The sequence below is a fragment of the Podarcis gaigeae genome (assembly GCF_964106915.1).
Source record: "Podarcis gaigeae genome assembly, chromosome: W".
NCBI classification, from domain to species: domain Eukaryota; kingdom Metazoa; phylum Chordata; class Lepidosauria; order Squamata; family Lacertidae; genus Podarcis; species Podarcis gaigeae.
The window spans coordinates 14747946-14765092 of NC_139695.1; the positions used below are offsets into that span (position 1 = coordinate 14747946).

At 41.6% G+C, this 17147-nt stretch overlaps 1 protein-coding gene and 1 pseudogene across 4 annotated transcripts in view; both read right to left on the bottom strand.

The window, feature by feature from the left end:
* LOC310835941 (fragile X messenger ribonucleoprotein 1-like) overlaps positions 1 to 17147 on the bottom strand; it is a 217997-nt gene that overhangs the window by 116455 nt on the left and 84395 nt on the right. For all 3 annotated transcript variants that reach the window (XM_083720896.1, XM_083720898.1, XM_083720897.1), the window contains exon 5: positions 8536 to 8684. In XM_083720896.1, coding sequence (XP_083577022.1) covers positions 8536 to 8684 — 149 coding nt within the window. The remainder of the gene's footprint in view (positions 1 to 8535; positions 8685 to 17147) is intronic.
* On the bottom strand, positions 522 to 2115 carry LOC310835966 (rab-3A-interacting protein pseudogene; annotated as a pseudogene). Its single transcript has one exon. The product of its transcript is annotated as a rab-3A-interacting protein pseudogene (transcript).

Below are 17147 nucleotides of genomic sequence, written 5' to 3' on the forward strand. Positions count from 1 at the left end.
CCGGTAGATTCCTATCTGCTGCAGCCTTCATCCGTCTTCATAGCTGTTGTAACATACCGCTTGTTATCATCCGCCTGTTCTGCCGTTGAGGACTTCTTGGATCATTCTTTGTCTAGCTCCTTCCCTTTTACCTTACCGCCTTGGGTGACCCTGCTGGGAGTACAAGATTCCCGACGCCTTTGCTCACAAGGGTCATAGGAACATGCAAGCCCATTCACCACGACAAGGTGACGATCCAGCAACTGGGAAGTTCACATTATGCAGATAAGGTTCCATATCATTAATAATAGAAGTTAAATAAGAGTGGAGCCAGTATGCACCCTTATTTGACACCTTTCTCAGTTCCAATAGCATTGGAGAGATGGCCCTGGAAGTTATGTTGCACTTTTAGCCACATCCCTTCATGTGTATTAAATATAGCAAGTGCCTGTCGAGTGTAGAGGCCTCTGATTTTTCCAATAATTTAGCTCTGGATATGGTGTCAAAGGCTGCTTTTATTTATTTTTTTTAGTTAACTTTTATTAAGTTGAAATCCTACATTATAAACTCTCCAGAACACAAAAATGAACACAATATCTGAACAGCATCAAACCTGCATTTCTCAACTGCTAAAGTTACAATCACTATAGTACACCTGAAAATCCTCTTGCCTTCCTTTCAAACGAAACAATAATGTCCATCCTAAAATAAAATAATCTTGCTGAACTCCAAAAGTATGTAGCGCAATTTGCACAGAAGGAGAAGCCTTGGACCCTTTTCAAAATAAATATCAATGTCGTGACAAGGATTTTGAACCACTCTGAAGATACGTACATTTATGGAAGCGCATGCAAGCACCAGAAATGTAGCAGTTACAGCTCTTCCTTGTAATATCCAAGTTTTGCCAGTGACATCTCTTTCCTCAGCTGAATAACCTCCCAAAACTTCTGATTCACATCTTGCTGCTTCACAAGCCCCTGCTGTATATATCAAATGTACATGAAGAAGTTACATACAGAAGTAATCCTATATCTACAGAAAGGAGAAATATAGTAATAGTTGCTTGAGTCCCCCAACTTGATTCTATGCTTGCATGTTTTACTTTGTCCACTGAGAGCACATTTCTTTGGTCCTCCACATTCAACTGCAGAAGCTTTCACAAATCGAACAGGTTGCAAGCCAACTGGTTCAATACCTAAGGTATTGTTTTCCACAACTTCCAAGACAGCAGATGCCAGCTCACTTTTTGAGAAGGTCAAAACCGGAAATATATCTTCCTTATAGATTTTATCCAGGAAAGGGCATGCCCTGTCCATAGTGGGATCATCCTTCCAGGACCTGAATTCGTTATACAGAGCTAAGTCAGCCTCTTTGCAGTCTTTCACAATTGGCTGCATCATGGCGACATCCTGGTTGCTGACCCCCATTGCACTGCTCATACTCTTGTTCCTTGCATGGCCTTTTTTGAAGCTCTTTTGTGGGCGACGTCAGCGAAGTGGACAGCACTAACGTTTTCAGGGCTGCTACTTCGGCCTGAAGTACATCAATTTTTCCATGTGCTTCTTTCAGTTGTTTTTCAGCTGTCGCCTGCTTTATGTTTGCTTCCCTCACCATTTTGTGTGCTTCCTCAAAGAGGCTGGCAGTAAGTTATTCCAATTACTGCCCGAGTTGGTCGCACACTTTAGAAAGCCTCTTGCATTCTTCATCTTTCAGTTTCAGCTCCCTCTGAGCTTTAGCAAGCTCCTCTTTTAATCTTCCATAGCCCTTTTCTTTGACTTCCAAAACCGATGGGCTCTGTAGGTGAGACAGACTGTGCTCAGTCCCAAAACATCATCACTTCCTTCAGTGGAGTCTGTTATGGTTGCTCCCAACAAAAATTCTCTCTCGGCATTGCTGCTTGCCTTTCTGGAATTATCATATTTGGACGACACACCTTGGAGTCCTGAGGTAGAACAAGGAATGGTTTCTGTAACATTGATGCTGATACCTGATGCTTCTGCACAATTGAGTTGCCTAGGAGATGAATAGATGGGTTGTGTAGGAAGATCAAAGACGTTCAGGGCACTCAGCTGAATTGGTGTGGAGCACACAGCTGAGGCATGAAGCCGGTAGATGACCGTGGAGGGGGTAGATTCACTTCGTGAAAACCTTCCAAGGTGTCGTTGGCCATAATAAAAGATTCATCATATGAAGTCCTGCCAAGCCGAGCGAGACGCTTCCCTGCTAAAGGCGGCGGCGGCTCCCTGCGCTGCTCGTCAAAGGCTGCTTTAAAGTCAATAAAGACAGCATAAAGGGAAACTATGCTACGAGAGAAGTATTTCTCGATTAGATGTCGGAGTACTAAACATTGGTGAATGGTAGAACAGCCTTCCCTAAATCCAGCTTGTTCCTCTGCAAGTATGTTTTCTTGTTCCAGCCAGCCCTGAAATTTCCATTTCATACAATTTACTAATTATGCTTTGGGGATGTGTATCAATGCAGGTGAATAGTGAAGCCAGAATAGGGGTCCAAAACTCCAAGGTGTTTTTGATGGCCTCAGCAGGAATTAAATCTTCTCCTGGGGCTTTCCCCTGTTTTAGTTGGGCTATAAGGTTCTCAATCTCTATTCTTGACACAGGAGCCCACTTTGGAAGGTTTTCTATGTTTTGGATATTTTGTTTTTTTTTAATAGATATTTATTAAGGTTTTAAAAATTATATTAAAAACAAAACATAACAACAATGCAATCAAACACACAAAAAAACCAAGTATAATTTAATTACTTTATTTTCTTATACCTTACTTTCCCGACTTCCCCATACCTCCCCTCTCTGTATTCCAATTTCTATTTTATTAATTCAGCAAATCCTTTCCCTTAATTTCATTTAGTATTTAACCCTTCTTTTCTTACTACTTATCCAATCCGGCTGGAAACCACATAGTTTCTAAACCAACGTCATTCTAACATTCATTAACTTTGCAATATTTCTTGAGATAGTCCTTAAATTTCTTCCAATCTTCTTCCGCTGTCTCTCTCCCCTGGTCTCGGATTCTGCCAGTCATTTCTGCCAGTCCCATATAGTCTATCACCTTCATCTGCCATTCTTCCAAGGTGGGTAGATCTTGTGTCTTCCAATTATTAAAGTATTATTAAAACCTTCTAAATCCAGAATATCTGTGTATTCAAGAAGTAGCCAGTCCTTCAACCAGCAAAAAGCTGCCGATTCATAGTATAGTTTAAGGTCTGGCAGGGCAAATCCCCCCCTTTCCTTTGCATCAGTTAAAATCTTAAATTTAATTCTGGGTTTCTTGCCCTGCCAGACGAATTTCGAAATATCTTTCTGCCACTTCTTAAAACAGTCCATCTTGTCCACAATTTGCAATATTTGAAACAAAAACAACATTCTAGGCAATACATTCATCTTTATAACCGCAATTCGACCAGACAAGGAAAGCTTCAAATTTGACCAGATTTCTAAGTCTTTTTTCACTTCTGTCCAAATTTTCTCATAATTATCTTTAAATAAATTCACATTTTTAGCTGTCATATTGATCCCCAAGTATTTCACATTCTTAACCACAGTTAATCCTGTCTCATTCTGAAACCTCTCTTTTTCAAAAGCTGTTAAGTTTTTCTCCAATACCTTAGTTTTTGACTTATTCAATTTAAAACCTGCTACTTGACCAAACTCTTGAATTATTTCTAAGACCCTTTTTGTACTAGATTCTGGCTCTTGTAATGTAAGTACCAAGTCATCAGCAAATGCTCTCAATTTGTACTGTTTGGCTCCGACCTGTACCCCTTTAACCAGCTGATCCCTTCTAATCATGTTCAACAAAACCTCCAGGACTGATATAAAAAGTAATGGAGAGATTGGGCACCCCTGACGTGTCCCTTTCTCTATCATGAATTCTTCTGTAACCACATTGCTTACAATTAACTTTGCTTTTTGTTCAGAGTATATTGCACCTATACCATTTTCAAACTCTTGGCCTACCCCCATCCCCCGGAGATTCTTCCTCATAAAGCTCCAAGAAATATTGTCAAAGGCTTTCTCCGCATCCACAAATATCAAAACTACTTTAGTGTTTATATTCACTTCCAGCTTTTCCAAAATGTCAATTATATTCCTTACGTTATCTGACAAATGTCTTCTTGGGAGAAAGCCCGCTTGGTCTCTGTGAAACTCCTCCATCAAAACTTTTTTCAATCTCTTAGCCAAAATGTCAGCAAAGATTTTGTAATCCACATTTAGTAAAGAAATAGGGCGGTAGTTCTTAAGTTGAGTCTCTTTTCAGTCTCTGTCTTCGGTATAAGTGTAATAAAGGCTTCTTTCCACGTTTCTGGTGCCCTTTTCCCTCCCAAATTTTCATTGCAGACTTCCTTCAAAGGTTGTAATAACCACTCCTTCAAGGCTTTGTAGTATCTGGAAGTCAGCCCATCTGGTCCCGGAGATTTACCCAGTTGCATGTTTTGAATGGCACCTTCTATTTCCTGTTCAGTTATTTTCTGGTTCAATACTAATTTACTTTCATTAGAGATTTTTTGTAATCCATTTATTTCAAGAAATCGGTCTATGTCCCTTTCTTTCTGCGGCCCTTGTGAATATAGTTGTTTGAAATATCTCTGGAAGCATCTTCTGATTTCAGTTGGATTGTAGATATTCCTTCCTTCTACTTCTAAGTTTGTCACCGTATTCAATTTTTGTCTTTTCCTTATTTGCCAAGCCAAAAGTTTCCCACATTTATCTGCAGATTCAAGTCTTTTGTCTCATTTGTTTGATTTTCCATTCTATTTATTGATTCATTAATTCCATATATTGTATTTGATACAACTTAATTTCTTTCAGAATCTCATGAGACTTTGGTTTTGATCTTAATTTCCTTTCCCCTTCTTTTATCTTTTCCAAAATCTTATTTTTCTTCTCGTTTTGGCTTCTCTTCTTTATTGCATTTTGTTGTATCAGGAATCCTCGCATAACAGCTTTACTTGCGTCCCAGATCACTCTCTTTTCAACATTGGTCTTCATGTTTATTTCAAAGTAATCTCTCAAAGTCTTTTGGGCCTTTTTATATACTTCCTCATCTCTGAATAAGGTGTCATTCATCCTCCATCTGAAGGAACCTGCTGTCATTAACTTCATCTCCATCCTTACGGCGTTATGGTCAGAGCAAGTTTTTGGGCAAATTTCAACTTTCTTTATCTTTGGTGCCATTTCTCTAGTTACCCATATTTGGTCAATTCTAGTCCATGTCATCTTGGCCTCAGAAAAGAAGGTTCCCTCTCTTCCCAAGGGGTTCTTTGTTCTCCAAATGTCTACTAAATCCATATTGTGGTTCGAGGACCCGACCCCCGCAATGTGGAAAGAATACACACGGACACGTGATATAAGGTTAATGGGCAAGGAAAGGCCACAACTTTATTGATTACAGCAGTGAAAAGGTATTGGCTTAGGCATTGGATTTGAACAAGTGGGTTTATTCACCAGTAGGTGGAGCCTGTTGATGCCGATCCAACTATAGGCTCACCCCTAATGTCACCGAGGGTCATGCCATGGCCTCCCGCCAAGCGGGCATCGGACAGAATACACGACCGCCAGATTCCTTCCTCATCTCTGAATAAGGTGTCATTCATCCTCCATCTGAAGGAACCTGCTGTCATTAACTTCATCTCCATCCTTACGGCGTTATGGTCAGAGCAAGTTTTTGGGCAAATTTCAACTTTCTTTATCTTTGGAGCCATTCCTCTAGTAACCCATATTTGGTCAATTCTAGTCCATGTCATTTTGGCTTCAGAAAAGAAGGTTCCCTCTCTCTCAAGAGGGTTTTTTGTTCTCCAAATGTCAACCAAGTCCATATTGTCAGTCATTTCAAAAAAGGTTTTTGGTAGTCTTCCATCTTTAGTAATTACCTGTCTCTGTGTTTTGTCCATGTTTGTGGATACTACTCCATTCATGTCTCCCATCAAAATTACATTGTAATCCAAATAGTCCAACAAAATCTCATGCAACTTCTTAAAGAATTCAGATTTCCTCTCATTCGGTGCATAAATTCCTACAATCAAAAATTTCTCTCCTTGGGCTTGGATTTCAATTGCAAGAAATCTTCCTTGGTCATCTTTAAAAATTAATTTCGGCAACAATCTTTCCTTTGCATAAATCACCACTCCTCTTTTTTTAACTCTGTCCGACGAAATGAATTCTTGTCCCAATCTTTTATTAATGAGTAATTTCCTATGTGATCTCATCACATGTGTCTCTTGTAGACAGATCAAATCCAATTGTTCTTTCTTTAATATATGAAAAATGCTTTTTCTCTTCCGGGGTATGTTCAGACCATTACAGTTCCAGCTAAGAAGTTGCAACGCCATGATGATGTTATTTACTCTTTCCTCCTACAGCTCCAAAAAGTTGTTCTTCTTGGGTCGGTGGTTGCAGTCCAAATGATAAATTTGCAATGTCTAGCATTCCTTTTCTTGGTGAAGTTGGTTCTTGTCCAGATTCCACCTCTTTCTGCAGGTCCTCCTCGTGGTCTCTCATAAATTTATCTTTGTCACCCACTGTCCTTATTCTTATTTTCCTTCCTTTGTATTTAAAGGATAGGCCTTGAGGGAATTCCCACCTGAAGAGTATACTGTTTCTTTTTAGCAAGATGACCAGATCTCTATAGTATGTTCTTACATCCAAAATGTACTTTGGTATGTCTTTGAAGATCTCCACATAGGAATCTTCAATTTGCAGTGTTTTTTGGTAGTGCAAATTCAAGATTTTATCTCTTTCTTCTTTGGATCTTAAAGTTATCAAACAATCTCTTGCCTTGTTCCTTCTTTGTCTTGTGCCAAGTCTAAATGCACTAACTATCTTAAATTCTTCCTTCTCTGGGCCCAGTTGCCAAAATTCTGAAAATTCTTTTGTAAGAAAGTCCACCAAGTTGTCACTTTCACTTTCCGGTACTGCTCTGATTCTCAAATTCTTCTCTTTCCTTTGCAAATCAATCATGGACAGTGTCAGATCATGGTCCTCCAGTTTTTGGATGACCGGTGGGATTTTTTCCTGTGTAGTAGTCGCAATTTCCTTGGCCTCCTCTGCAATCTTTCAAGTTGTAGCTGATTCCTCTAGTAATTTTTCGATGGTTTCTGTGTTAGAATTCACCTTCTTTCCAAGCTCATTTATACTTGTAGTGTTTAAGTCAATTTTTGCTGAAACCTCTGCAACTTTCCTATTAGTTTCTGCAATTTGTTTATTAGTTTCAGCAACTTGTTTACTTGTCTCTGCCCCTTGCTTCGTTAAATGTTCCAAAGATTCATTTATTTTTCCAAGTGCCTTAGCCAGTGCGTCTTCCGATGACATAATTCTTTGTTTTGCTTGTGAGGCAGCAGCTGCGCCTGTGAGTCCGGATGTTGAGGCCCTCCTTTGTTGTGAAGTATCTGTTTTGTATTGTCTACCGGATCTTAGACTTTTTTCCTGTATCTCTACTTTCCCTTTACCATCCATAACACTCTCATGCTGGGCCAAGGTCAGTCTCACGCTTTGTAAAGTTGTTTAGGATAGGAATTTCCCAATGGCTCAGCAGCTAGTATTTCAATTGTTGTTGGTTACAGTCAAGTCTCCTCTAGGGGGAGAAGTCTCTAACTTCACTTTACAGTTTTAAAACAAAGTATTCTTTGCAAATCCCCCAGATCACCTAAAAAGTCCACAGTATCAATTTTCTTCAAAGTTATTTAAGTGCTACACAGTTCATATATAATCCAGGGACACTGTATCCTCTCAAAAAGTTAGCTCAGGAGTTTGCTCCAAAAGATACTTCTTTACCTTAACGTGCAGACAACCTACAGCCGGCTTCCCTGCCAAAGCAGATCGTCTCCAGGGTATCAAAACAGCGGTAAAAGTTCAAATTCCCTTCTTTCAAACAGGCAAATATGGTATACAATTTCCTCCCCTCCGTTCCTGCTCACGGGAGGAGGGCTGCTTTCTGGCGATGGATTTATTTTTATCCAAAAGTAAATTTTCTTACGGTTCCAGCTTAGCAATCTCTGCAGAGCGGAAAGGCAGACTTCCTCTTTATACCTTTCCCGTCTCGGACCGAATTTTCCCTAATTTTAGCTTCAAATTAATCCTTTAATCATTAATCCTACTCACGGGTAGTTGCTTTTCTTAAGTCCAATTCCTCGGAAGAAATCAGCGCTCTCCTCTAATGGAGATGCGGCTTCACTCCACAGGCTCGGTAAACAACTCTCAGCACCGCGCCGCTCACCCGCTGCTGCTCCGAAACCTTTAAAAAGGCTCTTTGCAGGTTTGGGGGGGCGCAAAAGGTGCCCGCCGAGTCTCCTTGTTCACAGGTTTCAGCACCTGTGATTTGTTGGGATCCCCGTTTCGCCGTAACGGCAGGACCCGAACCTGTAGAGCAGACTCCCTCCGGAGCTCCGGGGGAAATCCGCCATTAAGCGCTGGATATTTTGGCAACTTCCACCATTGGTATCCCAACAACAACAACTATAATGGCATGAAAACGTTTCGAATGGTATTACAAACTTAAGAAAGTTGATTAAAATTATTTATAAAAGACCTCTATACTCACATTTGCCTTAAATCTTCTGGCACATCAAGTTTGATCTTATGAAAGGTATCCTTTGTTGTAGGTTTGTTGGGATTTGCAGATCTTAGGCGCTCAATTGTGACAATTTCATTGTAGGTAGCATCACAGGCTGCATATTCTATTACATAAAACTAATTAAAAAGGACAAAACTGTCTCAGACATTGTTAAACTGAGAAGTGATGTATGCTACAAGTGTACTCTGAAGGGGGTCTGTATTTTACTTTTGGGATAAACTGTTTTATTTTGCTTCAGTATGTAAACTTACAGTTGCAATCAAAATTATTCAACCCCCATTGCAAATCAGGTTTACTATCAAAATTTACAGACTTTCAGCTGTTTGCAATGAGCAAATCAAACAAAAGCAATTGAAATAGCTCAACACAACAGATACTTCAAGTGGTTTCCCCCAATTCAGTTTAAATTGCAACTTACACTGTGTAGAGGTAACGCTCCGCTTTGCGAAGGCAAACCTCGCACCAGACATGCAACAGTATGTCAAGGAGAGTTGCACCTGCTTTCCCTGACCTTTTGCCTTCTTGGCTAGAAAACAGGGTTTTTCCTCTGAAATTGTGCCCTCTCACAATTTGTTTGTTAGACATATCGCTTGGCTGAAGCATGACCGGGGACGCAGATTTAATCAAGTATCAGGGGGAAACTTTGAAGGAAACACCTGCTGACATGTATATTTGCTAATGCTGGGAATGTGCTTAGATGGAAATACGTCATGTTCAGGGTGGTTTCACTACTGTTTCCGATTGTTGACTTCTGCTAATAAAAGGAGCCTCAGCAGAGCTAGTCGGCAGCTTGTTTGGAGCATGCTTGCCAGCGTGCGTCTGCACAGCTCACCTGCATCCAACCTCCTGTCATCTCTGTTTTTCCTACAATACTGGTTTCTCCAGTCTTAACCCCCTGAACAGAATGTTGATCACTTTTCCTACCTGGGCAGTTATCTTTCCATAAGGGCAGGTACTGATGCCAAAATCCAGCACTATCTTAGCTCTGTGAGTGCACCTTTCTCCTAATTGAAGTGCAGAGTGTTTGAGGACCGGGACATTCACAGGGAAACCAAAATGCTTGTTTACAAAGCTACTGTACTACCAACACTTGTGAAACATGGACCACTTATAAACACCATCTCCAACTCCTCAAAAGATTCCATCAACAGTATCTCAAAAAAAATATATATCTCACTTGTGAAGACAGGTGAACTAATGACAGTGTATTGGAAGAAGCAAAGATCACCAGTGTCAAAGCAAAGATTCTTCAACATCAACTTCGTTGGATGGGTCATGTGGTTCAGATGCCTGATTATCGTCTTCCAAAGCAACTACTCTATTCCCAACTTAAGAATGGAAAGCGAAATACAGGCTGACAACAAGAGAGGATTAAATATGCTCTCAATGCATATCTATAAAAAAAACACTGTATACAGGTGAAACTAATATATGAGATAGACTCATGACATGCAAAGCGAGTTACGTCAAGCCTTTATTTGTTATAATTGTGATATTATGGCGTACAGCTGATAAAAACCCCAAATTAACAATCTCAGAAAATTAGAATATTGTGAAAAGGTGCAGTAGCTATTCAATCCATAACACCTGCAATGGGTTCAGTAGGAAGCACAATCATGGGGAAGGCTGCTGACCTGACAGTTGTGCAGAAAGCCATCATAAGGAGGTAAAGCCTCAAAGGGTAATTGCAGAAGTTGGATGTTCCCAAAGTGCTGTATTGAAGAACATTAATGGAAAGTTATGCGGAAGGGAAAAGTGTGGAAGAAAAAGGTGCACACGCAGCAGGGATGACCACAGCCTGAAGAGGATTGTCAGGAAAAGACCATTCAAACGTGTTGGGGATTTTCACAAAGAGTGGACTGAGGCTGGAGTTAGTGCATCAAGAGCTACCACACACAGACGGATCCTGGAGATGGGCTTCAAATGTCATGTTCCTCTTGTCAAGCCACTCCTGAACAAGAAACGTCAGAAGCATCTTGCCTGGGCTAAAGAAAAAAAAAGAACTGGGCTGTTGCTCAGTGGTCCCAAGTCCTCTTTTCTGATGAGAGCAGCTTTTGCATCTCATTTGGAAACCAAGGACCCAGAGTCTGGAGGAAGAATGGGAAGGCACACAATGCCAGATGCTTGAAGTCCAGTGCGAAGTGTTGATTTGGGGAGCCATGCCATCAGCTGGTGTTGGTCCACTGTGCTTCATTAAATCCAGGGTCAACGCAGCTGTCTACCAGGAGATTTTGGAGCACTTCATGCTTCCTTCTGAAGACAAGCTTTATGGGGATGCTGACTTCATTTTCCAGCAGGACTTGGCACCTGCACACACTGCCAAAAGTACCAAAACCTGGTTCAGTGCCCATGGGATTACTGTGCTTGATTGGCCAGCAAACTCGCCTGACCTGAACCCCATAGAGAATCTATGGGGCATTGCCAAGAGAAAGATGAGAGACATGAGACTAAGCAATGCAGAAGAGCTGAAGGCTGCTATTGAAGCATCCTGGTCTTCCATAACACCTCAGCAGTGCCACAGGCTGATCGCATCCATGCCATGCCGCATTGAGGCAGTAATTGATGCAAAAGGGGCCCAAACCAAGTACTGAGTACATGTGCATGCTTCTACTTCTCAGAGGTCCAATATTGCTCTATATGCAATCCTTGTTTTGCTGATTTCATTTAATATTCTAATTTTCTGAGTTTTTTAGTTTGGGGTTTTCATCAGCTGTACGCCATAATATCACAATTATAACAAATAAAGGCTTGACATATCTCGCTTTGCATGTCATGAGTCTATCTCATATATTAGTTTCACCTTTTAAGTTGAATTACTGAAATAAATTGCCGAAGATTTGATGCTTTTGAATTATGGTGCTGGAGGAGACTCTTGAGAGTCCCATGGACTGCAAGAAGATCAAACCTCTCCATTCTGAAGGAAATCAGCCCTGAGTGCTCACTGGAAGGACAGATTGTGAAGCTGAGGCTCCAGTACTTTGGCCACCTCATGAGAAGAGAAGACTCCCTGGAAAAGACCCTGATGCTGGGAAAGATGGAGGGCACAAGGAGAAGGGGACGACAGAGGACGAGATGGTTGGATAGTGTCTTCGAAGCTACCAGCATGAGTTTGACCAAACTGCGGGAGGCAGTGGAAGACAGACGTGCCTGGCGTGCTCTGCTCCATGGGGTCACGAAGAGTCGGACACGACTAAATGACTAAACAACAACAACTGAAATAAATGAACTTTTCCACGGTATTCTCATTTTCCGAGTTTCACCTGTAAGCACGGAAAATTGGGAAACACTGGCCTGCATGCACTCCAATTGGAGAACAGCCTTTACCAAAGGTGTCATGACCTTTGAAGACTTTTGAACTCAGGACGCAAGGGAGAAACGTGCTCAGAGGAAGGCACTTTTGGCAAATCCTCACCATGATCAACTCCTGCCCAGAAACCTATGCTACCACTGTGGAAGGACATGCGGGTCCAGAATTGGCCTCCACGGTCACTTACAGACATGCCATGTCCATGGAAGACAATCGTACTTGGCCACAAGTGATCGCCAAAGAAGAAGATTATTTAACCCCCTGAATAGAATCCCTCAGAACAGCACAAATACAACAGGTGTTGTCTCAAGCACACCTGATGCAACTAATCAAGGGCTTCATTAGTTGTACCAGGTGCGCTTGAGCTGGAACACATGAAATACCTGAGCTGGATTTGGGGTTTGCTGAGTGTTACATTTGGCTGCATGTTAGAAATATAGTTAAGTCAAGAGAATGGTCCAAGAAGGTAAGAGAAGAGAAGAGATCACTGTCCTTCACAAAAAAGGAGGATACAAAAAGATAGCGAAGGCACTGAATGTTCCTAGAGACACCGCTGGAGGCATAGTTTGCAAGTTCAAAGTTAAAGGAACAGTGGTTACACTACCTGGACAGGGCAGAAAAAGGAAGCTATCTGCAGCAGCAACCAGACTTCTGGGAAGGCAGACTGGGAAAAACCCTCAGTGACTGCATAAGAGCTGCAGCAAGACTTGGTGGCAGTGAGCACAGTAAGGCACGTACTAAACACAGAAGGTTTCCTTGCCAGAACTCCAATACTACTGACCCAAAAGCACAAGAAAAGTTGGCTCCAGTATGCTCAAAAACATATAAATAAGCCACATAAGTTTTGGATTCTGTTTTTTGGAGCGATGAAACAAACTTGGAAATTTTTGTCCCCTTGGATCAGCGTTATGTCTGGAGGAAGAAGAATGAAGCATACGCTGAAGAGAACACTCTGCCTACAGTGAAGAATGGTGGTGGCTCGGTGATGCTCTGGAGCTCCTTTGCATCCTCTGGCACTGGAAACATGCAGCATGTGGAAGGCAGGATGGATTCATTGAAATATCAGGAAATCCTAGGAGGAAACATCATGGTATCTGTGAGGAAGCTGAAGCTTGGGTGTCATTGGACCTTCCAACAGGACAATCACCACGAACACTTCCTCCGCTGTTTGTAGCTTTATACCCAGCATGGATGACGACTGGATGTCGATTTGTTCCACCTGCAGATATAAGGCCAAAGAAACTAAGGTAGCCAACCCACCTTGTGGTCTACCAGGTGATAGTGGATTCTGTTGTGCATTCAGGTAGAAGCCCTTATACCCTGATAAGGAGAAGCTCCAACAGGACAATGATCCCAAGCATACCTCAAATTCCACCAAGGCAGAAGTCCTGGAAGGTTCTACAGTGGCCATCAGTGTCACCTGACTTGAACCCCATAGAAAATCTCTGGTGGGATTTGAAGAAGGTGGTTGCAGCACGCAAACCCAAGAATATTACTGAACTGGAAGCCGCTGTCTGGCTATGCATCTCGTTTGAAGTAGGTCATAGCAGCAAAACGCTGCACTACTAAGTACTAAAGATGCTTGCTATGAAGGGGTTGAAGGGGTTGGAGAAGCCAGTATAAGTTGGAATTTCAGCTGAATTTGGGGAAACTACTTGAAGCATCCGTTGTGTTGAGCTACCGTATTTATTTGAGTCTGATGTGCACCTTTTTTTGCCAAATCAGGCTGCAAAAAAATTGGTGCACATTAGATTAGATGGAGGGCAGGCTCCTTTACCACCACTTGCTCTGCCCTAGTTCTGCATCTTGCTGTTTGTCCTCAAGGGTAAGAGACAGACCGTTCTGTTATTTGATGGCTATCTGGGCTGCCGCTCCCCCCAAAAAATAAAATATAAAAATCCAACCCTGCTTTGAATCCCAAGTCCACACCATCACCACCCACTGTCTCCATGCTTCTTTACCCAACACCCCTCGACGCAGACTTTGGTCTCTGTCGAACGTTAACGCGCTTTCCCACCAATAAGATCTTAAATGCAGAAGTTTGGGGTGATCCTAGCAGCTATACATGCACAGCCCATGTTTACTTAGAATCACAGAACCATAGAACTGTAGACTTGGAAGGGACCCCAAGAGAAAGGTGTCAAGCAAGGCTGCATACTGGCCCCACTCTTATTTAATTTTTACATTAATTCCATGGTGGGCCATCTTCACAACATAAATTTTCACTCCCCAAAGCTTGCTGGAAGACACATTTCTGTTCTATTCTATGCAGCAATACTTTCAAGAACACCTATTGGCCTCAACAGTATTGCAAGGAGAAGCAGCTAGAACTCAACTATCAGAAAACTAAGATCATGGCATTTGCCAAAAGGCCTATGAACCGTTAGATGACCACAAGACTGAGCAGGTCTCTTGTTTCGAATACATGGCGGTAGTTTTTCACTCTACCGGCAATAGGAAAGCCCATGGGGAACATGTTGCTGAAACTGCACAGAGAAGCTAATCTGTAATCCTTAAATTTCTTAAAACAAGAGGTGGCCACTATATACCTGCAGCACTCAACTTATTTGAAGCCTAGCCAATAGTACAACTTCTCTATGGTGCCCAGCTGGGCCCCTTCTCCAATTTTGCACCCCTAGAACCTGTACAATCCAAATTTCTAAGATCAGCCCTTCAAGTTGACCTGGGGATAGTGACAAGCCCATTGTTCCAGGAGTGCCTTGAGAAACAGAGTAAAATCACGCAATACTTTTCACATACAAGGGACAACGAGAATGGAAATGGAAATGAGCAAAAGATGGCTGAGATGATTGAGTTGAAGCAGGATGAGGCCCTTCTCTTTTCCTCTGCTGCTCAAGATCACTCAACTTTTCCTAGAGGAATACAGGACTCGGAGAATAACAACCAAAATAGAAATACAATGAGCCTGGCCCATGAAATAGTCTTGGCTGAGATATTATCTTCAGAGTTACAGGAAGAAACCCGAAACTCCCAGAAAACCCAGACTTCATCTATGGGCTCCCAGACGGAAAACAATGACTGCTATTCTCAGGACTGGCTGCTCTCTATAAATCTGGATCTGGCAGCTATGAAAAAATATTTAACAATAACAAATGGGTTGCTCCTGACACTAGTGGAAAATTATTCCCTCCAAGCTAAAGGCTCAGAATTTCATGGTGCTGATCCACCAACCATCCCTCAAGAGCCAGAACATATAAAGCAACCAGCAACCAGTAAGTGCACACAAGGATCATCAGCGGAAAATCATTTACACCAAGGAAAGGACATAGGGTTGTATGTCTCTGCCCCCAAAACTGAATCTTCTACTCAAGTAAATCAAAAGAAGCGAGGTATCAGCAAGAGATCCCATAAGAAGAAAGCTGAAACTAAAAAGAAAAGTAAGAACATAAAAACTGCAAGGAAATCTGTCATAAACCGACGTGCATGTAAAGTATGTTGGAAAAGACTATATAAGCTGATTCCAACAAAATCAAAAACAAACTCTAACAAACCTGCTACACATGGCAGCAGAGAGAATAACAGTGTGGATGCAGAAAAAAAGATCCAGCTGAAGTCTTTGAAAGAAACACCATTGCTGCCTAACAAAACAAGTGAGGAAACGAAATCACTACTCGGGTGCTCTATGCTGAAACCTCAAGGATCCACAAATATTAAAGAAGACTCACCCCATACCATTGATTATGGCAGATCTCAAGATGAGCCAGTAGCAGGGCAAGATCTGTCCCAGGATAAAGGATGGAAACTGATACTGGCAGATAGGAAGTTGGCTTTTCTAAACTACCCGAAGCCAAAGGGCTTCCTTACACAGAAAGAACGCTCAGTGCATTTTGTGAATACTTTAGATGATATGCTGCCAGGGAAAATAAGATTAAATGACATTACCTCAGTAGATTTCATATTCTATAATGGATACTCTCTGCGAGTGATTGCCTCCTTCAAAGATCAAAACTTGGCCAAATATATATATAGATCAAGACACTTGCTGTTAAAGAAAAGGATAACGGTAACAAGATATTTTGAAAACAGCACATGTTTGAATTTGCTTCCTGATGATATTACGACAGCTGAGATAAGATTCACTTGTAAATCAAAGGAGGAGAGAGGACACTCAAAAGACAAACTGGAATATATTGAGCAAGGGCCCTTGAAACTAAGACAGGAGATGAGACTGCCTAATGAGGGGACTGATAACTTCTATCCAGAAGAAAAGGCATTAATAAATCAGTTTGGATTGTTGCCTTTCCTTGCCCAATCTGAGATCTTGGGAAGATTGGAGACCCTTAGAAATAAGCTAACAGAGATGAATGTTCAGGAAAAAGCAAGAGAGAAAGATCCGGCAACGGACCATTTAAAGAAAGAGAACGTCTCTGAAAAAGCCAAGATAGACCCCATGAAGGACTACTCCTATAATACCTCTGCAACTGCAGAGATAAACCTGTTAACAACAGATCTAACACAGTGCGCAAGGGACAGTAATAAACTACCATCTAAGAAGGAAACCATCCCTATGGCAACCATGAAAGACTACTTTTACAATACCTCTGCAGTTGCAGAGATAAACCTGATAGCAACAGATCTAACACAGTGCGTAAGGGACAGTAATAAATTACCATCTAAGAAGGAAACCATCCCTATGACAACCACAACGTGCTCTTGGACCAGCATGAGATATCTGGATGAGGACGAACTTGGTACTAGACAAATAGAACACCTCAAGGTAGATTCGCCAAAAAAAGGAGTACTGATCACTAATGTTAGCACGTTGCACCCTTCAATCGATTCCATTGAGTACTTGGGCGATAATACATCTATGGACATTGCCAAAATGAACGAAACTCAATCAATAGACAAAAAGATAGGCCCTAAAAATCTTTTAAAGGCAAATTGACTAAGATCAACTTTTGGCAAGACAACGTGCAACCTTACCTTGCTAACTTGGAATATTGCAGGTTGGCAAAAGAGGGCTTCTGACCAATCCTTTACTAAATATATTCAGAGACATGACATTGTGTTTCTCCAGGAGACCTGGAGCACAAGCGAAGTGGAGTTAAATGGCTTTTCTGCGTTCTCCCTCCCAGGTCTTTTAAGTACTAGAGGGGGGCGAGTTAAAGGTGGGTTAGTTACTTTAATCTCAACAAGGCTAAGGGCCATATTTAAAAAACTAGACCCACTAGACCATCTGGCCACAGCTGTGCAGGTACAGTGGAGAACCCACAGCTTGCTGCTGATTAACGTATACCTACCCCCACAA